Raw genomic sequence first — 27,035 nt, 5'->3', positions numbered from 1 at the left:
CTGTCCATCAGCCGCTGGAGGTCTTCCTCCGTATGCGCGCATAGAGCTGCATCGTCTGCAAATAGCATTTCCCTTATGAGGACTGTGCGAACCTTGGTCTTTGCTCTCAGCCGTGCCAGATTGAACAGCTTCCCATCACTTCTGGTGTGTAAGTGGACTCCTTCTGGGGACTCTTTGAATGCAAACTTCAGCAGTAAGGAGAAAAATATACCAAACAAAGTCGGTGCGAGGACACAGCCTTAAGGGTTCAGAGGCTCCACCGTCGTAGCTAATGGTGCCCTTCATGTCGTCGTGGAATGAGGCAATGATGCTAAGCTGCTGAGGAGGACAGCCAATCTTCTTTAGCAGCTGGGAAAGGCCCTTCCTGCTAACAAGATCAAATGCCTTTGTCAGGTCAATAAATGCAATGTAGAGGGGCATCTGCTGTTCTCTGCATTTCTCCTGAAGTTGACGTACTGAGAAGATCATGTCCACTGTCGACCTCTTGGCTCTGAAGCCACACTGCGACTCTGGGAAGATACGTTCGGCGAGGACTTGCAGTCGAGCGAGGACAACGCGCGCAAAGACTTTACCCACAATGCTCAGTAGAGAGATTCCCCTATAGTTATTACAGTCACTACGGTCTCCCTTGTTTTTGTAGAGGGTATAATCTTGGCATCGCGCATATCCTGGGGTACCTTGCCTTCTCTCCAGCAAAGACACAGAAGTTTATGTAGTGGTTCCAAGATGGCTGGCTTTCCACATTTGATGATTTCGGGTGGAATGCTGTCGTCACCGGGTGCTCTGCCACAGGCCAAAGCATCGATTGCTTTGCTGAGCTCCTCCATAATTGGTTCTGCGTCTAGTTCTTCCAGTACTGGCAGTTCTTCAATTGCGTCTAACGCTTTTTGGGTGACAGAGTTTGCTCTGGCGTAGAGTTCCAAGTAGTGCTCTACCCATCATCCCATCTGCTTGTCCTTGTCTGTGATGGCTTCCCCTGTCTTGGATTTAATAGGCGCAGTTTTCTTTGTAGATTTGCCTGTGGCCTGTTTGATGCCCTCATACATGGCTCTTATGTTGCCACTGTCAGACGCTTGCTGGATGTTGTCCGACAACTGAAGCCAGTAGTTGTTGCGCAACGTCGTGCTGTTTGCTGTGCTTTGCTGCGTGCAGCTCGCAACGCCTGCAGGTTCCTCTGACTTGGTTTTTGTTTATAGCTGACAAGTGCGCTGCGCTTGGCATCAATGACTGGCTCCATCTCAGTAATTCTGGCTTCAAACCAATTATTGTTTTTGCGCTCCTTTTTGCCGTATGTCAGAACTGCAGTGCTGTAAATGGCATTTCTAAGAGAGTTCCAGCTGTCCTGTGCGTTTTGTTCTGCTTTTCTATGAGCTGTGTTGAGATTCTTCTCAAGTTGCTCGTTGAACTCTATATTCTTTTCCCGGTAAGCTGTCTTGCTGATATTGATCCTGGGCTGGCCCTTTCTCTTTGAGTGATGAAGTTTCTTTGGTGTCAGTTTCACCCTTGTGGCAACCAAAGAGTGATCTGTGTCGCAATCAGCGCTTTGATAGGACCTGGTGTTGCAAACATTGTTAAGAGAATCGTGCTTAGTGATGATCATGTCCAGCTGATGCCAGTGTTTTGACCTTGGATGTCTCCATGACACCTTGTGACATGCCTTGTTCTGGAAGTAGGTGTTCGTCACGCATAGTTTGCGATAGCAGCAGAGTTCAAGAAGCCTCTGACCATTCTCATTCATCTTTCCTATACCGTGGTGCCCCAAAACGGTTGGCCATGATTCTCTGTCGGCACCAACTCGCGCGTTGAAGTCGCCAAGAAGGTAGATGTGCTCCACTTCTGGGATATTGTTGACAATGGCGTCTAATGACTCATAGAATTGGTCCTTTACTTCAACCGAAGCTTGCAGTGTTGGGGCGTAGACGCAAACAAGGTTCACCGAGCCCTGCATGGATGACAGGCGCAGCTTTAAAATTCTCTCTGTGTCGTCGGTTGGCGGTTCGATCATAGGAAGCAATGTATGGCGTACTGCAAATCCAACACCGTGCTCCCTCACGTCTTCTGTGCCTTTTCCTTGCCAGAAGAATGTAAAGTGTTTCTCCTTCAGGGATCCCCTCTCTGGGAGTCGCGTTTCCTGCAAGGCTGCTATGTCGATGTTCAGTCTGTTAAGTTCATGATCAATTACTGCTGTTTTTCGAGCATCATCCATGGCCTGAAGGTCATCTGTCAGTCTTGAGCGCATAGTTCTTACATTCCAGCTTGCTAATCGAAGAGCTGGGGACTTCGTTTTCTTTTTCATTTGCTTGCCTGGTACACAGTTTAACGATCCACTTGTCAAGCTTGCAAGCTCTAAGCTCCAGGCACCCTCTGAAGCAGGCAGATTGTGGCGGGTCAACACCTTTCTGGCTGGGGGCTGCCCAGCTTGGGGCGGGCGGTAGCTGACCAGTAGGATTAAGATGATCCCTCCCACCGTCGAAGACAACCCGTAGCGTCCAACTCTACGCCAATCGAGCAAGGATTTATCACTCGTAGACAGCTGTCTTCCGTGTTGTTACTCTTCACCGGTGAAGGTGAGACTGGAGTGTCCTCTCCAGGGCGCGGCCTGGGCAAAGTATGTGGAGATCCTGGGCTGCCCAGTAACCAGAACCTCCCTCTCTTCCTCCCTGGTGTGGTCCACAGGGTCGCACAGCGATACGTTTGGCATCAGTTTGGATGCAGGTTTCTGTTAGGTTTACTCCTTAGCCTTTCTCCTCCCGAAGGTATCCACAAGGCAGTGGAGCCATACATCGATGGCTAGAGAGGGTATGAGTTATAGGGGTAGGTTAAGAAAAGTAAGGACACACAGAAGACACCACACTGCAGAATGAGTGTGAGGTGGGTGGGTGAGGAGCAGAGCGTGTACCACTCACCGGTGGGTTCTGACTCCTGCACCTTAAGAGGAAGGGGTCCCACCTACTCCCTAACCTGGGAGTTAGGGAATAATAATAGTAATAATAATAACAATAATAATAATAATAATAATAATAATAATAATAATAATAATAATAATAATAATAATAATGATAATAATAATAATAATAATAATAATAATAATAATAATAATAATAATAATAATAATAATAATAATAATAATAATAATAATAATAATGATGATGATGATGATGATGATGATAAATAATAATAATAATAATAATAATAATAATAATAATAATAATAATAATAATAATAATAATAATAATAATAATAATAATGATAATGATAATAATAATAATAATAATAATAATAATAATAATAATAATAATAATAATAATAATAATAATAATAATAATAAAAATAATAATAATAATAATAATAATAATAATAATAATAATAATAATAATAATAATAATAATAATAGTAATAATAATAATAATAATAATAATAATGATAATAATAATGATAATAATAATAAAAATAATAATAATAATAATAATAATAATAATAATAATGATGATGATGATGATGATGATGATGATGATGATAATAATAATGATAATAATAATAATAATAATAATAATAATGATATAATAATAATAATAATAATAATAATAATAATAATAATAATAATAATAATAATAATAATAATAAATAATAATAATAATAATGATAATGATAATAATTAATAATAATAATAATAATAATAATAATAATAATAATAATAATAATAATAATAATGATAATAATAATAATAATAATAATAATCTTTATTGTCCAAATTAAAGGCAATTCATGTGAGGAAAACATTAATTCTTAATGCACTTTTTACCAACAATAACTTAATACTATTCCTAACTAAACATTTTAATCATTTATAATAGAATCTTTGGAAAATGCGATGCTGGTAGATCATGACACTTTGACGAATGTTTGTTTTACAGAGATAAAGAATGATGACAATGTTAGTAGTCACATGGGCACTTTTGGAATTGGAATTGCTGTTGGATGTGTAATCATGGCCATCATTTGCTTCATTATATGGATAGCAGGTATTATTTCTCCCGACCAAAAGATAGAACAATAAATATGCTTAAATTATCTTGTAATGAGTTATATTTTTTTAAAAAGAAATGTAACAATATGAAAGTCAAAAATTATTTTGTTCAGATAATTACCCTAAATATTAAGATTCTGCATTTCGGGTTAGAGTTTAAATAGATTTATTTTATTTTTCCCTGTCGCTTTTACGATACTATGTCTACTTTGTTTCCATACTTCGAATAGTTGAAGTAGGAGTAGTAGTAGAAGTAGTAGTAGTAGTAGTAGTAGTAGTAGTAGTAGTAGTAGTAGTAGTAGTAGTAGTAGTAGTAGTATAGTTGAAGTTGCAGTGGTAGTAGTAGTAGTAGTAGTAGTTGTAGTAGTAGTTATTGTTGTAATAGTAGTAGTATCAAATTGTTGTTGGTTCTGATGTAATTAATACTTGCATTTACGGAAAAAAAATTTTTCACACATTTTTAGAAGACAATTGTTAGCCATTTTGAAGCTATCATAACATAAGCAATGATTTGCTATGCTGATAGAAAAAAAAGCGAATATGCCGAACGAGTAAATCTAAGGTTTAATATAAATTCATTTAGCAAATTAGTTGTCAACAACTCAATAATAATTTACTATATTGCCCATAAGATATTCTAAAGCATTACATATTCAATTTCGACGAAGTATTTTTTTTTTTTTGTTTGTTGCTTTAGGTCTCTTCCAACACAATTGAGGTTATATGAGAGACCGCTGAAACAAAAAAACAAGCAATCTAACAAAAATAGTACAAATGTAAATCAAAATCATAACCTAAAGATATCATAAGCTAAATTATAAATAACCAAGAACAAACAGGCAGAAGATTTACAGAAAAAAAATATCCCCTGTCAAAAATACAATCACAAACCAAAGAAGCAGGATAGGCTAGTAAAGAGAAGAAGAAACGACATCACTATCGGATCGTACACCCATGCGAACATCATAGGTATATGATTCAAGGGTGATGCTCCCATCCAACCACCCGCTTCGACGAAGTACATTTACCTCAGTGAATTACTTATTTATGTTTCAGTTACAAAGTGGAGACGATCACATAATAATGTCACGAAATTACAAACGTCAACAAACAGTTTAGAAACACAAAATCAACAACAACAACAACAACAACAAGAAATGTTACTACAACAGCAACAACACCAAGATGGCATACAGGAATCCCATTACCAAGAGATAGGTCAAGACAACTACGACAACTTGAATGTTAATGATATGCAAAATTCTTACAGACTACGGGATATGTCTCAAAAATATACTGAGCTTGTACTAAACGGTGCAGACAATCACGCCATGCAAAATGACACAACCATAATGAATGCTTCAGGCAGATCCTACGTCAGTGAAGATTGCGATCCCTACGTAGAACCAGACAGCCTCAACAGACCGAGTACACCGATTGTGTCAACGTCATATGTAAAGGAAAAGTACGCAAATGTCAGTGTAAATCAAGTGAAGATTGCAATTCCTACGTTGAACCAGATGATCAAGATATGTTGAATGCCCTGAGTGTGTCAAAGTCAGTTGTGAGGGAAATGTATGTGAATGTTGACTAACTCAAACAAACACGTCTGTTCTTGGGCAGTGAGATTACTATAATTCGCCTAAGATGTAGGACAACGATAGTTACCTATATCCTTTCTCAATTGATTTTTTAAATCGCTCAAAACATATATTATTCATTCGTCAAATTGGTACTTAAATAATTTGTTATTCAAATGTAGTTGTAATTATTAATTTTCTGCTCTGCTATAGACACCAGTCTTCCTTTAACAAGTTATATTACAATGATTTTCCTCAATATAATTCTCTGTTCACAGTTAAAACAAAAGTGAACAGGCACTTTATGAGTAGCGTAATTATGTCAAAACTAGTTTTAAAATGCTATATACCCTTATCAGTATTGTAATTACAAATGTTGAGCCAGTAGTACCCCAAGGCACTGTTCTCGGGCCATTCCTCTTTCTCATTTACACCAATGACATGTCATAAGGACTACATTCAGAGTCCACGTTGAAAACTTCGCAGATGACAACCTCTTTTACAGAGAAATAAAAACAGAGGACAAATACTGTCATTCTAGAGCACGATCTTCATAAATTGCAATCACATCATTTGTTTGGATTCTCTCTTAGTCACATCATTTATTTGGATTCTCTCTTAGTCACATCATTTGTTTGGATTCTCTCTTAGTCACATCATTTGTTTGGATTCTCTCTTAGTCACATCATTTGTTTGGATTCTCTCTTAGTCACATCATTTGTTTGGATTCTCTCTTAGTCACATCATTTGTTTGGATTCTCTCTGAGTCACATCGTTTGTTTGGATTCTTCAGAGGCAAAAGACAATCGTAGAAGAAGATGTCTCGTGTTATCGATTCAGATGACACAATTAGGAGGCAGGCCCTTATGTGAGATAAAGATCTGTAAAGTGTATATGAAACAGTGCCAGACAAACCAAACAAAGTAAAATACAAGGAGAAAAAAATATTCTAATTTGGGATTAAAGTGTAGACCCCAGACTGGCAATAAGTCTGATGTTTGATACTCAGATTTTTTTTTTTTTGTGGGGGGGGGGGGGGGGGGGGGGGGGTGCGTTTTTTTCTTACTTTTTTACTTAAAAGTCTAACCCATACACCAGCACAGGATCCCGCTAAGATGAATAAACTCAAATATGTACAAATATGTTCAATACAAAAACTATCGGTACATAGAGAGAACTGATTTACAAGGAGGGAAAATATCACCTCCTAAAACTAACACTAACACTATTCATTTGACGGTTTTGCTCTCAGCCAAGAATTCCGGCAAGGGTCAAGACAAAACCAAGTAAACCCACACAAGAAAAAGACAGAAAGCAACGCATAGAAAAGATATACGAGAATAGAAGATATAGAAAGCGACCTCTTGCCCACCATGGGGGTCAATAGAGCCTATCTAGCAGGTCTGAAGGAAAATTAAGAAGACAACACTGCACAAATGCTTGTTTAAATACTTTCAAGGCATTTCGGCGACAGTAAACATGAAAATAGACTAGTAAATAAAAATGAAAATTCTAGATTTCCACCAAAGCACCCCAGAAAAAAGTAAGACAGTGGGTAGTGGTTCAACAGAAATAGATTCCAAGAGCAAACTATCACTAGTTTTAAATCAAGAGAAAAAAAAAACCCCATCACATTCAAAACAAAAACTACGAGGGTAGGCTGAAAGGCATTGCAATTTGCGGAATAACTCCCTCACTTTTAAGAATAATTCATTCAAAAATACAACGAAAAAAAGCTTGAAATCACAGCTACATAATGCTTACTTTATTTTTCGAACTATCTAGTCACCGTCACAACAAACGCAGAGCTACCAACGCCGCACCGTTTGAAGCACCCCAGTCGGCAAAAAAAAAAATAATTTAAAAATGACGTCCTTTTTTCTACACCAAAATCGGACAGCGCGCTTTGTCGCTTTTACAGTGGCTTCCTCTGAGATAACCCTTCAATTTAGGAAATAAGGAAAAGTCTGAAGGTGCTAGCTAACCTGCCTAGTACTACAAAAAAGTCGAAGAAATACGGAATTTGTGTTCCAGCTACAGAAGTGCTTTCTAATCTCTGACTTAATAAATCTCGTTGAATAGGAACGTTTGGTTCTTCAGAACAACATTCAGGACTTTGGCGCATTTTTGGATCATGCTATTTAACGTATTTTTTTTCTCCCTTGGAAAATACGAATTTTGGAAATTTTAAGTAGACAGCTTTGTGCTAGGTGAAGGTGACTGTGGTAAGCTGGATAAATCCATTTTCCTCAGTTCAGTTTGACCCTGCTGCTCGTGTGGGGTCGAGCATTATAGCATTTTTCTGGTTTCTGGGGTGGCACTCTTTTCAGTAGGGATTTCAGTTTTTCCAGCGTGGCAACAGAGTGATCGGAATTCACTCTTTATCCCTGTTCCAAGATTTTGATATGAACAAAACCTCCATAGTCCCAGAAAATCGTGAGCAGCATTTCTCTATCCACAACTTTGAACTTATTTGGACGCGGTGGGTTCTTTTGTGGGTATTTCATTGACTGGCGTTTGCTCTTTTGGTCTTAATGGTGGACCCATGACTCGTCTCCAGTGCTGAATTAAGGCATCACTTTCGTATTCATACATTTCCAATTATTTGGACCAAGTTGTTTTTTGTTGCTCTTTCACGTCACTTTGTCAACACCTGGCAGACACTTCCCTAGCCCTGTATCCAAGGATCGCTACCTTGCAGTCGTGTACCTTTTCCTTTGATATATAATGTTTGTCTAACACGCCAATTTGCCAGAATCATGTTTTCGACACCAGTTTGATAACTGATGTTCGAGGCACTTTAGCACCTCCCGCAACGAGTTTGACCTTGGAAGTTTTATTTCAATCGGGTCTCCTCCTTCCCCGAACCGCGTCATTCTGGTACGGATGGCAATGGATGAACAGTCTTCAGCATTCAGAAATTAAATTACAGCAGCTTAAATCGAATATCTTTTGGTGCAGCCATTTTAATTTTTAGTTTTGTTTTGACTGAGGTTGTTGACCACGTAGTAATAGGAGTGGGTTGAGACCTTACAGGGAATGAGATTAGCGGAAGAGTAGCGTCCCTTTATTGAACGCCACCCATAGTTTGTGACGTCACCGGCGGAAAAGTTATTAGAGAGAGAACGTCATGTTGATTGTGCGAATGTGTCTCTCGTCCTCGCTTCCGCGCACAACCAACATGACGTTCTCTCTCTAATAACTTTTCCGCCGTGACATCACAGACTATGGGTGACGTCCAATCAAGGGACGTTACTCTTCCGCTAATCTCATTCCCTATATACCATAGAAATAGATAATATAAGGGATGGGTAATACAGTCACTCCCTACTCACTATGAGAGGACAAAAGATCCCGCCCAGAGTAAGTCACTCCCTACTCATTATGAGAGGACAAAAGAACCCACCCAGACATTGTGACTCCCTACTCACTATGGGCGATCAACGTATCCCACCCAGACACAGTGACTCCCTACTCACTATGGGAGATCAACGTATCCCACCCAGACAGTTAGTGACCTCCCTACTCACAATTAAAGCACCCAAGAAAAAGTAAGACATAGGGGAACTGGGAACAAATAGGGATCAGATGCAGATTCCAAGAGCATACCACCAATGTACTTAGTTTGAGATCACCTATAAGTCTCATCCGGACACAAGCACAAAATCCAACAAAGAGGAATACACTCAAATGCTTACATTTACATTATACATTTAAAATAACATATAATAATACATAACAGAGAGATGATTTACAAGGAAAAAAATATCATCTCCCAAAACAATAACTATGCATTGACTGTTTCCCTCCCAGCCAGGAGTCCGGCCAGGGCCAGGACAAAACCAAGTAATCCCATTCCAAGACAAAGACAGAAAGCATGTTGGAAAACAGATATAGGGGGATAGAAGACACAGTATGTACCTCCCTGCCCGCTATGGGAGGTCAGGATCCCCACCCAGCTACACACTATGGGAGATCAACGTATCCCACCCAGACAGTTAATGACCTCCTACACACTATGGGAGATCAACGTATCCCACCCAGACAGTTAGTGACTCCCTACTCACTATGGGAGATCAACGTATCCCACCCAGACACAGTGATTCCTACTCACTATGGGAGATCAACGTATCCCACCCAGAAAGTTAGTGACTCCCTACTCACTATGGGAGATCAACGTATCCCACCCAGAAAGTTAGTGACTCACTATGGGAGATCAACGTATCCCACCCAGACAGTTAGTGACTCCCTACTCACTATGGGAGATCAACGTTTCCCTCCCAGACAGTTAGTGACTCCCTACTCACTATGGGAGATCAACGTATCCCACCCAGGCACAGTGACTCCCTACTCACTATGGGAGATCAACGTATCCCACCCAGACAGTGACTCCCTACACACTATGGGAGATCAACGTATCCCACCCAGACAGTTAGGGACTCCCTACTCACTATGGGAGATCAACGTATCCCACCCAGACAGTTAGGGAGCGTTCACATATTACGTCATCAGCTAGGGGGGGGGGTCTACCAAATGTTGACATGTGTTGACATGGGGGAGGGGGGGGGGGGGGGTCAGACCCAAGATGATGTCATCAAAACATAGGCAAATTAAGCCTATTTCAAAGTTTGTTCCTTTCAAAACAGCTAAAGATAAATTGCTATGATGAGTATTGCCCATCTCTCAAGAAACAAGATGGGAAAGGGGTATCACTTCTCAAAAGGCGAACTTGCCCTAAATGTTCATTGTATCACTCCTCGATCACAGCAATGAAAGACCATTCACGAAAATGCGGAAAACAAGAAGAACAGCAAATGGGAGAAAGTGATGACGATGAAGATGAAATTGATGATACTATTTATAGTACATTGCCAGAGGTCCAAGGCAGAAACATTTTTGAATCAATTAATTTTATGTTTGGAAATTGAAACAGAAATTCATTCCACTAAAAGACTAATATGCTATAAAATAATTTGCCTCCTATACTATTTTAAATTACACTTTCTGAAATTTTTAATTTAAATAATGTTTGTTAGATTTTATCTTTGCAAATTTAAATTTTATGTCCCCATTGTATCGTAAAACATAAATAATCAATAGTTTCTGAAATTAATAAAATGTCTGAATGTGTTTTATCAAACGTTGATAATCAATGTTTATGGTTTGAAAAATGAATAATAAATATTGTGAAATTAAAGTTATCTTTTAGTTTTTATTAAATTAGATGACGTCATCATCTGTTGGGGGAGGGGGGGGGGGGTCAGGTCAATGATGACAAGTGATGACTTGGGGGAGGGGGGGGGGGGTCTAAAAAGGGCAAATTTTTGATGACGTAATATGTGGACGCTCCCTTAGTGACTCCCTACTCACTATGGGAGATCAACGTATCCCACCCAGACAGTGACTCCCTACTCACTATGGGAGATCAACGTATCCCACCCAGACAGTGACTCCCTACTCACTATGGGAGATCAACGTATCCCACCCAGACAGTGACTCCCTACTCACTATGGGAGATCAACGTATCCCACACAGACAGTTAGTGACCTCCTACACACTATGGGAGATCAACGTATCCCACCCAGACACTGTGACTCCCTATGGGAGATCAACGTATCCCACCCAGACACTGTGACTCCCTATGGGAGATCAACGTATCCCAGACAGACAGTTATGTTTTTTTTTTTGTTTTTAAGGGTTTTACGGCGCTTGCAACACATTTAGGTTATATCAGCGCCAGTAAAAAGGAAGAAATTGGGATAGTAAAAAGTTCTAGAATTACAAATAAAGTACCCAAGAAAAAGTAAGACATAGGCGAACTGGGAACAAATAGGGATCAGATGTAGATTCCAAGAGCACACTACCTACTCACTATGGGAGATCAACGTATCCCAGTCAGATTTAGTGAGCAGGGAGTCACTGTGTCTAGGTGGGATACGTTGATCTCCCATAGTGAGCAGGGAGTCACTGTGTCTGGGTGGGATACGTTGATCTCCCATAGTGAGTAGGGAGTCACTAACTGTCTGGGTGGGATACGTTGATCTCCCATAGGGAGTCGCTGTCTGGGTGGGATACGTTGATCTCCCATAGTGAGTAGGGAGTCACTAACTGTCTGGGTGGGATACGTTGATCTCCCATAGTGAGTAGGGAGTCACTAACTGTCTGGGTGGTTTGTTTGTGTTTGTTTTTAAGGGTTTTACGGCGCTTGCAACACATTAAGGTCATATCAGCGCCAGTAAAAAGGAAGAAAATGGGATAGTAAAAAGTTCTAGAATTACAATTAAAGCACAAAAGAAAAGGTGAGACAAAGGGGAATTGGTTCAAATAGGAAACGGATGTAAATTCCAAGAGCACACTAACAAAGTACTTAGTTTGAGATCACCTAAAAGTCTCATCCAGACACAAGCACAGGTCCCAACCAAGAGGAATACACTCAAATGTTTACAAATCATATAATATAATATGTAAACTAAGCATAATACAATGCATAATAGAGAGATGATTTGCAAGGAAAAAAATATCATCTCCCAAAATTCTAACTATACATTCGACTGTTTCCCTCCTAGCCAAGGAACTCCGGCCAGGGTCCGGACAAAACTAAGTAATATCATTCCAAGATAGTGACAGGAAACAATTGGAAAACGGGTAGAGGGGGATAGAAGACACAGCATGTACCTCCCCGCCCACTATGGGAGGTCAGGATCCCCACCCAGGTGTCTGGGTGGGATACGTTGATCTCCCATAGTGAGCAGGGAGTCACTGTGTCTGGGTGGGATACGTTGATCTCCCATAGTGAGTAGGGAGTCACTGTGTCTGGGTGGGTCTTTTGTCCTCCCATATAGCTCACTATGAGAGGACAAAAGACCCTACCCAGACACAGTGGCTCCCTACTCACTATATATGAGGTCTAAGGACCCATTGGAGACACAGTCAGTGACTTCCTGCCCACTATGAGAGGACAAGAGACACCACCCAGACTCCCTGCTCACAATAGGAGGAAAAAAGGCCCTACTTATATAGAAAATAAATCTGTTTTTAAAAAAAAATGTTTTTAAGGGTTTTACGGCACTTGCAACACATTAAGGTAATATCAGCGCCAGTAAAAAGGAAGAAAATGGGATAGTAAAAAATTCTAGAATTACAATAAAGCATCCAAGAAAAGGGAAGACAAAGGGGAATTGGTTCAAATAAGAAACAGGTGTAGATTCCAAAAGCACTCTATCAAAGTACTTAGTTTGAGATCACTAAAAGTCTCATCCAGACACAAGCACAGGTCCCTGCTAAGAGGAAAACCCTCAAATGTTTTATAAATCATATATAATATAAAGAAAGCATAATACAGTGCATAACAGAGAGATGATTTACAATGAAAAAAATATCATCTCCCAAAACTAACTATACATTCAACTGTTTCCCTCTCAGCCAGAACAAAACCAAGTAATCTCATTCCAAGACAAAGACAGAAAGCATGTTGGATATAACAGATATAAGGGGATAGAAGACACAGTATGTACCCCCCTGCCCACCATGGGAGGTCAGGAACCCCACCCAGTAGAAAAATAAATCAACAGAACACGATTAAGTTGTACATCATATAGACTTTGATCACCGAAAGTATTTGTAATAATAATAACAATGATGATGATGATGATGATGATAATAATAATAATAATAATAATAATAATAATAATAATAATAATAATAATAATAATAATAATAATAATAATAATAATAATAATAATAATAACAACAACAACAATAATAATACAACAAAAATAATAATAATAATAATAATAATAATAATAATAATAATAATAATAATAATAATAATAATAATAATAATAATAATAATAATAACAATAATAATAATGACAATAATAATAATAATAATAATAATAATAATAATAATAATAATAATAATAATAATAATAATAATAATAATGATGATGATAATAATAATAACAATAATAATAATGATGATGATAATAATAATAATAATAATAATAATAATAATAATAATAATAATAATAATAATAATAATAATAATAATAATAATAACTGCAATAACAATACTAATGGTAACAATGAAACACACCAGGCACACCCAAACATGTATTACACATTATAATATATATTATTATAATTATATATATATACTCCCAGACAATAAGTGACACGCCATATTACAAACTATAAATATAATGATAATAATGATGACAATAATAATAGTACCGCCATCTTTGACATTCAATTTGTCATCCATAAAAAAAAATAAAATATCCACATTAATTTTTTTTTTCATTAAAAATCTCCACACACAAAATGTTCTTTTTTTAAAAACTAAGGCTAAATTTGATCCACTGCGTCAAAACAGTAATATCTTATGATAAAAATGTATTTTCTATTTATCATCAACACGCAAATATATATATATATATATATATATATAATATATATATATATATATATATATATAAAATATATATATATATATATATATATATATATATATATATATATATATATATATATATATAATATATTTATATATATTTATTGCCAACACTGAAAGAATTCTTAATTGTTGTTTGCTTGTTTGTTCGCTTTTAATCTTGAATGGTTTTACGGCACTTAACGACACATTCATATCACTGCAGCGCGAGTAACAAGAAAGAAAATGGGATTGTCAAAAAATTATAGATTTACGATTAAAAGCACCCAAGAAAAAATAAGACTGATTCAACTCGGGAACAGAAATAGATTCCAAGAGCATATTAATATTATTTTATTAGTGTACAGCACTTGCTGAATTCTAGCACTTTTCGGGAGAAGCCAAAACGCGTGCTAAAATCCGAGCGTGCTGAATCAGATGCTCGTGGGAGGTAACAACTTATTATTTATAGATCAAACCTGCTTGTTTTATTTTAACGGGTTTTACGGCACTTGCAACGCATTTAGGTCATATCAACACCAGTAAAAAGAAAGAAAATAGGATAGTAAAAAGTTCCAGAAATACAATTAAAGAACCCAAGAAAAGGGAAGACAAACGGGAATTGATTCAAATAGGAAACAGAAGTAGATTCCAAAAGCAAACGATCAAAGTACTTAGTTTGAGATCACCTAAAATTCTCATCCGGACACAAGCACTGGTCTCCACTAAAATGTTTACAAATCATTTATAATACAAAATATAATACAGTGCATAATTGAGCATCACCCAGTCATGAAGATGCGTGTTATAAATGTCATGTATTATTATAACATAGAGATGATTTACAAGGGGAAAAAAATACCATCTCCAAAAACTAATTATACATTTGACTGTTGCCCTCTCAGCCAGGATACCCGGCCAGGGGCAGGAAAAACAAAGTAATCTCATTCCAAGACAAAGACAGAAAGCAAGTTTGAAAACAAATATTATAGGGGTTTGTTTTTGTTTTTAAGGGTTTTACGGCGCTTGCAACACATTCAGGTCATATCAGCGCCAGTAAAATGGAAGAAAATGGGATAGTAAAAAGTTATAGAATTACAATTAAAGCACCCATGAAAAGTGAAGACAAACGGGAATTTGTTCAATTAGGAAACGTAGATTTCAAGAGCACACTATCAAAGTACTTAGTTTGAGATCCCTTAAAAGTCTCATCCAGACACAAGCACAAGATCCCACTAAGAGGAATACACTCAAATGTTTACTGATCATATGTTAAAAAATATAAAAAATGACAGTCTATAACAGAGAGATGATTTACAAGGAAAAAAAATACCATCTCCCAAAACTATTAACTATACATTCGACTGTTTCCTTCCCAATCAAGGACTCCCGACCAGGATCAGGACACAACCAAGTAATCTCATTCCAAGACAAGACAGAGAGCATGTTGGAAAACAGATATAGGGGGATAGGAGACACAGTAAGTACATCCCTGGCCACTATGGGAGGTCGGAAACCCACGTACTAGGATCCAGCGAGTTGGTACAGTTCCTGGTTTGAGAACACGTCAATGATTCATCCCGATAGACACAGGCCCAGGATCCAACTCAGAGGAATACACCCGTATGTTTACAACTTATAGTCAAAACAAACAACACATAGAACACGAGAGAGAGAGAGAGAGAGAGAGAGAGAGAGAGAGAGAGAGAGAGAGAGAGAGAGAGAGAGAGAGAGAGAGAGAGAGAGAGAGAGAGAGAGAGAGAGAGAGAGAGAGACTTAAAACAATAAATAAATATATCATCTCCAAAAACTAATAATATATTTGACTGTTTCCCTCTCAGCCAAGGACTCGGACCAGGACCAGGGGAGAACCATGTACATTATGTAATTTCATTCCAAGACAAGAGATCTGCCTGGGAAAGGAAAACAGCTACAGGGGGATAGAAGACACAGTATACGTTTGACTGTTGCCCTTTCAGCTAGGGTATCCGGCCAGGACAAAAGTGGTATGGTCTTTGCTTCCTACCCGTATTGTACATAGTTCCGACTACCCACCATGCTCTGTACTGCAGTTAACACATGGACCTTGTGAACCTGCACTGCATTTAACACATGGACCTTGTGAACCTGCACTGCAGTTAACACATGGACCTTGTGAACCTGCACTGCAGTTAACACATGGACCTTGTGAACCTGCACTGCAGTTAACACATGGACCTTGTGAACCTGCACTGCAGTAAACACATGGACCTTGTGAACCTGCACTGCAGTAAACACATGGACCTTGTGAACCTGCACTGCAGTAAACACATGGACCTTAAAAACAAAGTTCTCCTTTGGGATGAAGTATAAAGGGAATTTTTCAAATCTTTTTAGAAAGCCTTTAAAAAAAGACCCTATCCAGATACCGATGATAATGATGACGATGATGATGATGATGACGATGGTGTTGATGATGATGACGATGATGATGATAATCATAATAATAAAGTTAGGAATGACAATCGTAAATTTAATGTTCTAAAACACAAGTAATCATTGAATTTTTTTGTTTTTTGTTTTTTAAGGGTTTTACGGCGCTTGCAACACATTTAGGTTATATCAGCGCCAGTAAAAAAGGAAGAAAATGGGATAGTCAAAAGTTCTAGAATTACAATTGAAGCATCCAAGAGAAAGTAAGACATAGGGGAACTGGGAACAAATAGGGATCAGATGTAGATTCCAAGAGCATATCCACCAATGTACTTAGTTTGAGATCACCTATAAGTCTCATCCGGACACAAGAACAAAATCCAACAAAGAGGAACACACTCAAATGCTTACATTATACATTCAAAATAAAAATAATAATACATAACAGAGAGATGATTTACAAGGAAAAAAACATCATCTCTCAAAACAATAATTATGCATTTGACTGTTTCCCTCCCAGCTAGGACTCCGGCGAGGGCCAGGAAAAAAACAAGTAATCTCATTCCAAGACAAAGACTGAAAGCATGTTGGAAAACAGATATAAGGGGATAGAAGACACAGTGTGTACCTCCCTGCCCGCTATGGGAGGTCAGGACCCCCCCCCCCCCCCCCCCCCCCCCCCTATAAGTCTCATCCGGACACTAGAACAATATCCAACAAAGAGGAACACACTCAAATGCTTACATTATACATTAAAAAATAACAAATAATAATACATAACAGAGAGATGATTTACAAGGAAAAAAATATCATCTCCCAAAACAATAATTATGCATTTGACTGTTTCCCTCCCAGCTAGGACTCCGGCGAGGGCCAGGAAAAAACAACAAGTAATCTCATTCCAAGACAAAGACTGAAAGCATGTTGGAAAACAGATATAAGGGATAGAAGACACAGTGTGTACCTCCCTGCCCGCTATGGGAGGTCAGGACCCCCCCCCCCCTATAAGTCTCATCCGGACACAAGAACAATATCCAACAAAGAGGAACACACTCAAATGCTTACATTATACATTAAAAAATAACAAATAATAATACATAACAGAGAGATGATTTACAAGGAAAAAAATATCATCTCCCAAAACAATAATTATGCATTTGACTGTTTCCCTCCCAGCTAGGACTCCGGCGAGGGCCAGGAAAAAACAACAAGTAATCTCATTCCAAGACAAAGACTGAAAGCATGTTGGAAAACAGATATAAGGGGATAGAAGACACAGTGTGTACCTCCCTGCCCCCCCCCCCCCCCCCCCCCCCCCCCCCCCCCCCAGAATCATTTAATTTGAATGTGTGAATGAATGAAAAAGGCGTTATGGATGAATCAACGTATGAAAGGATATTTGGATGGATCGCCTTACCAACAGTTCAGTATTTGTGTGGCTTGCTGAGAAAACCCCGGAAAGATGCGCAAATGTCATAAATTGTGTTATGTATGTAGTGAGTGGTGTGTAGACCACATCTTTCCGATCATTTACCACTTTAAATTTTCTATTCCTGAATAAAATTTGTTGCTATGGGAACACTTTATCTTGGACTTTGGCTCACATCTCGCACCATCTTCCAGGGTTTTCTCAGCCAGCCTCACATACTTCACTATAATCAATAATAGGAACGAACAAGAACTTTGTACCAGTAAAATTGAGGCGTCTTTCTGTGACTGAATTTTACAAGTGTAATAATATACACAAGTATGAACATAACAGCTTTAAGACAAGAACAGAATACTAAACATGGACCGACCTTTCCGGCACAAAACATTTTCTTAGTCAATACAGACACGCTGTTCATATGCTACAGTCCACTCCGGATAATCGCAATCAGCTCGGGTTAATGGCAACATTTCCCAAGAAATGGAATTAATTCCCAGAAAGTCGATGTTTGGTGTGTTTTAATGTTTGATCCCGTGATTGGACCATTTTTCTTCAACAACGACAACACAGTAAGCGCCGTGTCATACTTAGAAATGCTCAAAACCATTCGGCGATTTGTATTTTTGTTCTTTTCTCAAGCTGTTATATGTTCATTTTTGTACATTACTTGTCACTGTGCAAGGCTTCTAGCGGCCAAGTAATCACTTTTTAAAACTGAATTTTAAGCTTAATTAATAAAACTAAAGATAATGTGCTTCTTTGAGTGTGAGGACAGTGGCATGGCGACCAACTTTTTAAAGAGCTAAAACTAAAACGGGACACTCGAATGCACAATGCCATTATGATTATAGCCCAAAACAGCAGTCTGTTTGGACTATCATTATAGAATTTAATCTAAATTTAAAGCTTTTTATACTCCTTTAACAATTTTTTTGCCCAAAAAAAACAGAAGAAAAAAAACAACATAATTCCTGGGACACGCAAGGGTCATTTTCATATAAACTGTCCAATTTTATTTTTTTCTTTGTTTTTGTTTTTAAGGGTTTTAACGGCGCTTGTAACACATTTAGGTCATATCAGCGCCAGTAAAAAGGAAGAAATTGGGATAGTAAAAAGTTCTAGAATTACAATTAAAGCACCCAAGAATAAGGGACACAAAGTGGAATTGGTTCAAATAGGAAACAGATGTAGATTCCAAGAGCACTCAATCAGTGTACATAGTTTGAGATCACCTAAAAGTCTCATCCAGACACAAGAACAGGACCCCACTAAGAGGGATACACTCAAATGATTACAAATCATATATAATACAAAACATAATACAAAGCATAACAGTATAGAGATGATTTACAAGGAAAAAAAATACCATCTCCAAAAACTAACATTTGACTGTTGCCCTATCAGCCATGGCCAGGACAAAAGCAAGTAATCTCATTCCAAGACAAAGACAGAAAGTAAGTCGGAAAACAGATATAAGGGGATAGACGCAGTATGTACCTCCTGCCAACTATAGGAGGTCAGGAACTCCACCCAGTATTTTTCCTTTAAATTTTAACTGTTCCCAGATTGCCAAATTGCGAGTCCCAATTTTATCTAGACAGATGGCCGCCATGCCGTGGGTTTTGGTCCCTAACTCTCTCCTTACTTACCAGCTATTTTCAGAATTTTACCCCCAAGCTTCATACTCACCCAACGCAAAAATAGATTTTTCAAACAGATTAGCAACGAGTATATTCTATATTTTATTCAGAAGAAGGAGCTCTGCAACAGTGTCGAGTTTTTATGGCTATAACTATAACAAAATGAAATCAGAATAAGAAAATTGTTGGCTGCATCGTAACGAATGTTCCGAATTTCCTCTGGGTGGTAAGGAGAGGGTTAATGTAAAGGAAAGAAAAGAATAGAAAAGCTCCTATTTTTGACTTTAAATTTAATTTTCTCCATATTGCTTAATCCGACATAAAACCAGATAAATGCAATTCATCCCAAAAATAACAACTTCCGCTATTTCTTACCTTTTTTGAATAATTACTCAGAACAAAATAACATTTATATAAGATAATAGATGATTAAGGAAATGGCGTCTCTTACAAACAATAGGTGTGTGTGTGTGTGTGGGGGGGGGGGGGGGGGCGTGGTTCAGCGGTATGGCATTTGCTTCATACCCGAAAGGTGGCATGTTCGATCACCCATCACTGCCCTGTGTGGCCTTGGCACAAGTCAACTCGCCCTAGCTCGATTTGCGGCACTGCACTGGTTATTCCAGTTGTCCTTTGGAATAGTCCCTAGAGACAAATTTACCCTATGGGAAGAATAAAGGGAATTTTATCTTATTTCTCTCAACAAAAGACTTTGAACAGGGACTTGTCAAAACCCAACCCATTTCAGAACAAGCATTTGAAACAAACATGGAAGGGGCACATCATATAGGGTGTGTGTGTGGGAGGGGGGGGGGGGGAGGGGGGAGAGAGAGAGATAGAACAGATAGGTGAAACTGTGGACTGGTGAAGAATCCACCAGCTCAGGGTTGGCCACCAGAATCACAATGGGAGTTCAAGGCCACCAGAATCACCATGGGAGTTCAAGGCCACCAGAATCACCATGGGAGTTCAAGCTGGCACTGTTTTCATTCTCTCAACTTGTCAGATCTTTAGTCTTACACCAATGCCTGCTCCCTAATGGGTGGATTTGATATTTGAAATTATTTTGACATTTACTGCATTTTGATTGGCTAACACTAACACAACAGAAAAATAATGAAGACACGCCAGGTCGACTGTAAAAAAAAAAAAAATAAATAAAAAAAGTCTGCAAACATTCTCAAACATTCTATCCACCTGCCTTGTGATCACTTCTAAAATGTAATACAATTTGAACCGGAAAATAAAATCACTCTGACTACAAATAGTGTATATATATCATTTTAACAATAAGAGAGTGCAAAATCCAAAAGACAACAAAGACAGCACCACTGTGATCATAATGACAGAGAAAGAAGAATTAAGACAAATCACTTCAACATTGAATGAAAATTGGAACTTTTTTTATCACATGTTTTAGAAATATCAAAATCACACAAAAACTGGTCGCCCCATAATTAAAAATATAAACAACATGCATTCTGTATTAGTTTTGTTTTTTTTAAAAAAAAGCATCATAAAAACTCTCTCAATTCCACTTGATGCATATTTCAGGAATGACAAAAATGTAGGCACGTATCCATCCAACTTATGATCCACCGTCATCCACTTCTTGATCACAGTTTGACTGAAGAAAAGTGGACATGCAATCATTGATTGTACTGAAAAGAAATAGATAATCATCACATATTATCTTCAAGTTAAAGTTAAAGTACACTCGCCTATCACCACATATTATAAAGAAGGAATCGACAAATGCTTGCTCCACTGAGAATGTGCTGACAATTTGGAAAAAAAAAATCACATTAGATGGATTAAGTTGTTTGTTTGTTTTGTGTGTATTTTTTCTTAAACTTGTATCAAAATGTATGTGTGTAAATCATTATTTATTACTGTACATCATATTTCATGAAGTCACAAAGATTCACCACAACCATCACAAACCCCTCCGATGTTCACATCCTTATGATAGCATACAGTGGGAATATTGCACACCATCTTTAACAACATCATCATCATCATCACATATTTAAGTTTTCAATTTTCATCCTGAACATGACCATCTGTCACTCCATCCATCGATAACATTTGTTTCTATGGATGATAACAGCGATTGGAATACTTTTAAATCGCATCTATTCACGACGTTATAATAAAAATAAGGTGTTGAAAAAGACCAAAGATTATAAATGTTTTCAACATCCGCGGTAAAGAGGGAGACACCAGGAACAAATGTAGATTCCAAGAGCAGTTTGAGATTTCATCTTCCAACACTACTGATCCATCAGTGTGTTGTTATGGGGGTGGGGGTAAACACTACTGAATTAAACACTACAGGCGATTCATTCTGTTTTGTTGATAAAGGGGAAATCTGAAACGTCCATATTATCCGTTTTCCTATATTAAATTGAAGCTTACATTCAATGACACGTTGTTATTTATTCCTGTCAACACAGCATCGGATTCCACACTCCAAGATCCTTTTAATTATTGACACAGGCCATCAGGTGGTTGCAAAGTTTGGCATATTCCAAGTTATCCCCCGACAGTTTTCGTACTTGCAATCCAGGGACACTGCTTTCCCCAACCCCCGTCTGGCAAACCTCCAGCTCCATCTGAAGGTCGTTGGTATGGCCGTTGAGTCGAAATGACGTGTCCTGGCACTCGTAGTCCACCTGGGGACATACAGAGTCTAAAGCGGCTTTCACCGCCTTCAGGACGTCTTCAACGCTTTTTCTGTGGCCCGTTGGTCGAATCTCCAGGAGAACGGGAGGCAGCTGGATGTCGTCATTGCATGTTTTGGAAGGCAGGGAATTTTGGTACATGGTGTTGGACATTTTGGCCAGGTTGTTGTCAGTGTGAAGCGATGAGGATGACGATGATGATATTGCTGGCGTGGTCATGTTTGAGGTGTCTTGCTCCATAATTTCCATCTCAGAGTGGCCGGAGTCCGTGATGCAGATTGAAGGTCGTGGAGTGTTGGCCGGGGTGGGGAACGGGGAGGAGGCTGGGGAGTAACAGCCATATGTTGGGGAAGATGAGGATGGGGAGGGGCCGACGGATGGGAAGAGTGGAGAAGATGGCCGAGAGGAGGAAAGACAGGAAGAGGCGTGAATGGAGGGTGTGGTAGATGGAGGAGAGGGAGAAGGGGATGGAGAGGGGGATGGAGAAATGCTATGAGAGTTGGCATTGGAATGGGAGGGGGAGGAGGAAGGAATGATTATAATTTCTGTTGTAGATGGATATTGATTCCTATAGTGATGGCAGTCATCGCTGCCGTTGTTATTGGATGGCGAGGGAGGGGCAGAGGTGGTGATAATGGGAATGGGTGAGGTACTGGGAGAGCAGACGCGTGAAGCAGGAGTGGAGTGAGGCATCATGGGAATAGTAGTGGTGGTACTGCTGATTATGGAAGTACTGGCATTTATCGTGTCAACATGTTGTTCTTGTTGTTGCTGTTGGTGGTGGGGGTGCGGCTGTGGGAGACTCTTAGAAATGAAAGAAGAGGAAGGATTAACAGGAGAGGCTGCTGGGGGTGTGAAGGTAATGTGAGAACTAAGGGGAGAGAACTGTGATCGTGATGAAGCCAGTATACTATCATCTAAGCTGATTACATTGGCCGTCTGCTTAGGAGGAAGTACGGACGAAAACGCTGAAAATGACGATGAGGATGGTGACATGAAATTATCACTGTTGCTATTGCTATTGACAAACTGTGGTGATGGTTTTAGACTGCTATCAATTTCTGAAGCATCTGTAATCCTGTTGTCGGAGTCGGCCACATTCATCCCTTCAGGACTCGTTACAGTGGTGCCAGTGGTGTTTTCTAGAGAATTCTGGTGATTGGGTGGAATGGTATTGTCAGGGTAGAGGGTCGGTGACATGGATCGCTGGGAGAGGAGAGGTATAGGAATTGTGTGATATGAGGATGAAGAAAGCTGGGAGGAGGAGGAGGAGGAAGAGGATAATCCATAGAATCCAAGACAGCCCATTGGATCGGGATACTGGTAGGAGGAGGACAAAGAAGAAGAGGATGATGGGTGAGAGTAAGGAAAACAACTCTCGCTGGATTGATCCTGTATTCGGAAATGTTGGGAGAGGTGTTGGTGGTGGTGGTGAGGGCTATGATGTGGATGGTAGTGGTGGTGGTGGTGGTAATGATGATGATGAAAACCTGCTCCTTTATGATGGTGGTGTCGTCGCAGTCTCATTGATGAGGCACTTCGATTGCGGAGTGATGAGGAAGATGATGAAGAGGAAGAGGCAGAAGGTGAGGTTGTCAACGACGAGGATGTTGGCAATGACGACGATAACGAAGCTGATGAAGATGGTGAGGCTTGTTGTAAATAATGAGAAGATGGAACATGACATTGAGCTGATATTGGCGATGACGGGGACGATGAATTTGATGATGTCATTGGCATAGCTGTAGCAGATGATGGAGATTGGCTTAAGGGAGAACTGGACGAATTCAAGACTAGTAAAGGAATGACAGATGGCGGCGAGGAAACAGAGACCAACTCCTGTAATTCTTCACTCGATTGATTGAGAACTGTTTGCCTTTCATGTGACGCTAGTGCCGGAGTCTCAGCCGACCCAAAACTCTGAAAATTTGACTCTGTGCGGGACTGAAGTTGAAGAGTTTGCTGTTGTTGTTGTTGAAAATGACTTAGTTGTTGAGTGCTCTGATTACAGATCCCATCTCTGTCAGAGCAGGCACCGATATTACTGTTGATAACATTTCTGGACAATGGAGATGATATTCTTCCCTCATCCCCTCCACCATCAACAACATCGTCGTCCACTGTATCGGAGCTGTCCATGTTAATCACGTCTGTCACGTAACCCTGCGTGTCTGTGATGCTAATCTGAGGGTTACCCACAAAGTTGCGTCGCCTCTTTTTCTTATGACCGCTATTGGAATGATCTTCCGTATTGTTGTTTCCGGAATGATACCGATGATGCTGGTGGCGATGAGGTGTGGAATAACTAGAGGCCTTACCATTTGTTAAAGAAGAAGGTGGTGAAAATTGAGGCTCTTGTAGATACTGGTCCAACTCTGATGACGAAGTTGGAGTCAAGATTTTGTGATGAGGTGGTTGTTGTTGTTGTTGTATGTGGTGGTGGTAATGAGAAGGCGGAGAGGGAGGTGAATTGACAGCTGTGTCAGAATTATATAAATCATCATTATCTCTCCAGGTACCAGCAATACCCTGCTGACTGACAACACCTCCTCCTCCTCCTCGTTGTTGATCTTCTTCCTCATTCCCTCCCCCCAACTCCTCTTTGTCCTCTAGTTCCCTCATCTCCTCATCCTCCTCCATAAATTCCTCACCCATCATCATATATGCCTTTGTATCTTCCTCTATCATGCCCAAATTCTGAAAACTTGTTGACGGTGACATATGGGTCATACCAACAGCACTGCCTCCATTGCCACCACCAGCAGCAGCAACACTACCACTACTACCACTGACACTTACAACACCAACACCACTTCCAAAATGTGGGGGGGAGTTTGAAGATATTCTTTGAAAGCCCATAAGTCCCACTCCTCCAGCTGGACAACCAACATTAGTACTAACCATCCCCCCGATGCCACTACCCCCTCCTGCCCCACTGCTCCCACCAACACCACTGCCTATGTGGGATATCCTTGATGGACTTTGCAAAGATTGAAGAAGTTTGGAAAAATTTTCTGGAGGAGTGTCAGAGCCGGAAGACTGAAAGCTCTGCATCATCTGAGTGAAACTTTGGGCGGGGACTGAGTCGGGTTCCAGATTTTGAGGGGAGGTAACTATGGCTGAAACAAGAAGAGCTCCGGATGAAATAGAACCTGATGAAGAGGAATGAGGATGATGATGATGATGTTGTTGTTGTGGATGTCCGGAGACTACTGAAGATGTTGGCAAAGAAGATTGTAAATTGGTCGAAGTTAAACTGGACATGATCTGAGCTGATGATGATGATGATATCTGCTGTTGTTGTCGCTGACCCCTTGGAGATATAGAACCATGCGGCAGCCCAACAGATATTCCACCAGGAATAGGGGATGATGCTGCTGATGAGGATAGTGATGAAGATGGTGGTGGTGGCGGCACACCTGTCCTTATGCTTCCTCCACTACACCCGTGTTTCTGATGGTGATGCAGTTGATGATGATGTTGAAAGTGATGGTGAAAGTCAAAAGAGTTTTTGGGTGAAGTGGAGGGACTTATCATTGCACCCCCTCTTTCAAGCCCTCCACCGACTCCAGTTCCGAAAATGATCGGGGACGTTGAAGTTTGTTGTCTCTGCTGATGTTGTTTTTGTTGTTGTTGATGATGATAAAAATGCTGCTGTTGTTGACTATGTTGATGATGATGATGAGAATGGTGATGAAAGACTGTGGGCGTTGTAGGGGAAGGACAAGGGGATATTGTAGCTGCTCCACCTGTGGAGCTACCTCCAGCTGATGCCGCAATTTGCTGCTGCTGTTGTTGTTGTTGTTGTTGTTGTTGCAGCTGCAACTGTTGAAGTTGTTGGTAGAGCATGATTGTAGACTGTCCACCAGCTCCTAGCATATCCGGGGAGTCACAATGGCGGGGACTGGAAAACGGGCTTGGGGATGAACCCAAGGGGTGGGATGGGTGATGGAGTTGATGGGGATAGGCAGAGGATGGAAGGGGAGGTGAGGGGTCACGGGATCCACCCATATTTTTCTGGAAAAGTTAAAACAGAAAAAAAAGATCATTATGAAATAAGCATTTACATTATAAGCACAGGCATTTTTTTTATATTCTTCAGATTTCTGATTTGTCAAATATGCCAATTCTTATATTTCTAGTTTTAAAACAAGGTGAATAACATTTCTCTAATAAAAAACAAAATCAAAACCCAAAGGTTTTCCTGAACCACACAACAGTGTGGATGGCTTGTTTCTTTTCAATACGTTTAAAAGATCTAGAAAAACCCAACTTCCGATAAAACGATGATTGATCAGAAATGAGGGGGAAAAAACTGAACTATATCAGGGTTGAGTTAGATGGGTTCACACATATTCCTTCAAAACAGACCCCCTACCCCCTTATGACAGCTTATATACGTGTGTGTGTGTGTGTGGGGGGGGGGGGGGGAGACTTAAAAAGACATCTATTGTTGTTCCACAAGCCTAATAAGACAAGTATTATCCTTTTCAACTCTTTAAACGCACGGCTATGTGGTCTTGTGGTATGACACTCGCTTTCGGATGGCTTGCAAGGTCCTGGGTTCGAGCCTCGCGTTGAGTCCTTGGAAAAGGGATCTTTACTCACATTCACTCACCGTACTCCAAGTGTAAAATGAGTACCTGGCCGTTAACAATGTTGTCTCTGTCGGAAAAAATTGTAATATGTAATATTGTAATGACAGGCGTCATGTCTCGTTCGACATGTTACGTGTTCCTGTTGGTCAGGGACCCTTGTAAAGCTCTTTGAGTACGTTTAGTGGATATTGCTCTATATAAAAGTCCAATTAAAAATTTTTTTAAAAGATATAT

At 39.5% G+C, this 27,035-nt stretch overlaps 3 protein-coding genes across 4 annotated transcripts in view; 1 reads left to right on the top strand and 2 right to left on the bottom strand.

Moving 5' to 3' along the window:
- Positions 1-938: 938 nt before the first annotated feature.
- Positions 939-2,701, bottom strand: LOC144959537 (uncharacterized). Its single transcript, XM_078892153.1, has 3 exons — positions 2,553-2,701; positions 1,202-2,495; positions 939-1,094 (listed from the first exon to the last, which is right to left on the bottom strand). Exons 1-3 carry the CDS (start codon positions 2,699-2,701, stop codon positions 939-941), a joined length of 1,599 nt encoding a protein of 532 aa, XP_078748279.1.
- A 1,030-nt stretch (positions 2,702-3,731) lies between these two features.
- LOC144959536 (uncharacterized) lies at positions 3,732-5,565 on the top strand. The gene is made up of 2 exons (XM_078892152.1): positions 3,732-4,022; positions 5,084-5,565. The coding sequence occupies exons 1-2, from the start codon at positions 3,872-3,874 to the stop codon at positions 5,563-5,565; spliced, it is 633 nt and encodes a 210-aa protein (XP_078748278.1). The 5' UTR covers positions 3,732-3,871.
- A 14,035-nt stretch (positions 5,566-19,600) lies between these two features.
- LOC144959981 (uncharacterized) overlaps positions 19,601-27,035 on the bottom strand; it is a 66,488-nt gene continuing 59,053 nt past the window's right edge. For both annotated transcript variants that reach the window (XM_078892881.1, XM_078892882.1), the window contains exon 19: positions 19,601-26,220. In XM_078892881.1, coding sequence (XP_078749007.1) covers positions 22,003-26,220 — 4,218 coding nt within the window. In that variant the 3' untranslated portion in view covers positions 19,601-22,002. The remainder of the gene's footprint in view (positions 26,221-27,035) is intronic.

This window comes from Berghia stephanieae, chromosome 14 (genome assembly GCF_034508935.2).
Source record: "Berghia stephanieae isolate SIO BIC M18660-M18661 chromosome 14, UCSD_Bste_1.3, whole genome shotgun sequence".
NCBI classification, from domain to species: domain Eukaryota; kingdom Metazoa; phylum Mollusca; class Gastropoda; order Nudibranchia; family Aeolidiidae; genus Berghia; species Berghia stephanieae.
The sequence above is the reverse complement of the archived record's forward strand: the minus strand, read 5'-3'. Positions and strand labels throughout refer to the sequence as shown.

What these genes read in the sequence shown, in the direction of transcription:
- LOC144959536 (XM_078892152.1), top strand. Translation starts at nt 3,872, where the DNA reads ATGCTGGTAGATCATGACACTTTGACGAATGTTTGTTTTACAGAGATA. An exon ending in CTTCATTATATGGATAGCAG is followed by an intron (nt 4,023 to 5,083) that starts GTATTATTTCTC and finishes TTTATGTTTCAG; the next exon opens with TTACAAAGTGGAGACGATCA.
- LOC144959537 (XM_078892153.1), bottom strand. Translation starts at nt 2,701, where the DNA reads ATGCCAAACGTATCGCTGTGCGACCCTGTGGACCACACCAGGGAGGAA. An exon ending in CTCACCTTCACCGGTGAAGA is followed by an intron (nt 2,496 to 2,552) that starts GTAACAACACGG and finishes CGATTGGCGTAG; the next exon opens with AGTTGGACGCTACGGGTTGT. An exon ending in ATGCCAAGCGCAGCGCACTT is followed by an intron (nt 1,095 to 1,201) that starts GTCAGCTATAAA and finishes TACTGGCTTCAG; the next exon opens with TTGTCGGACAACATCCAGCA.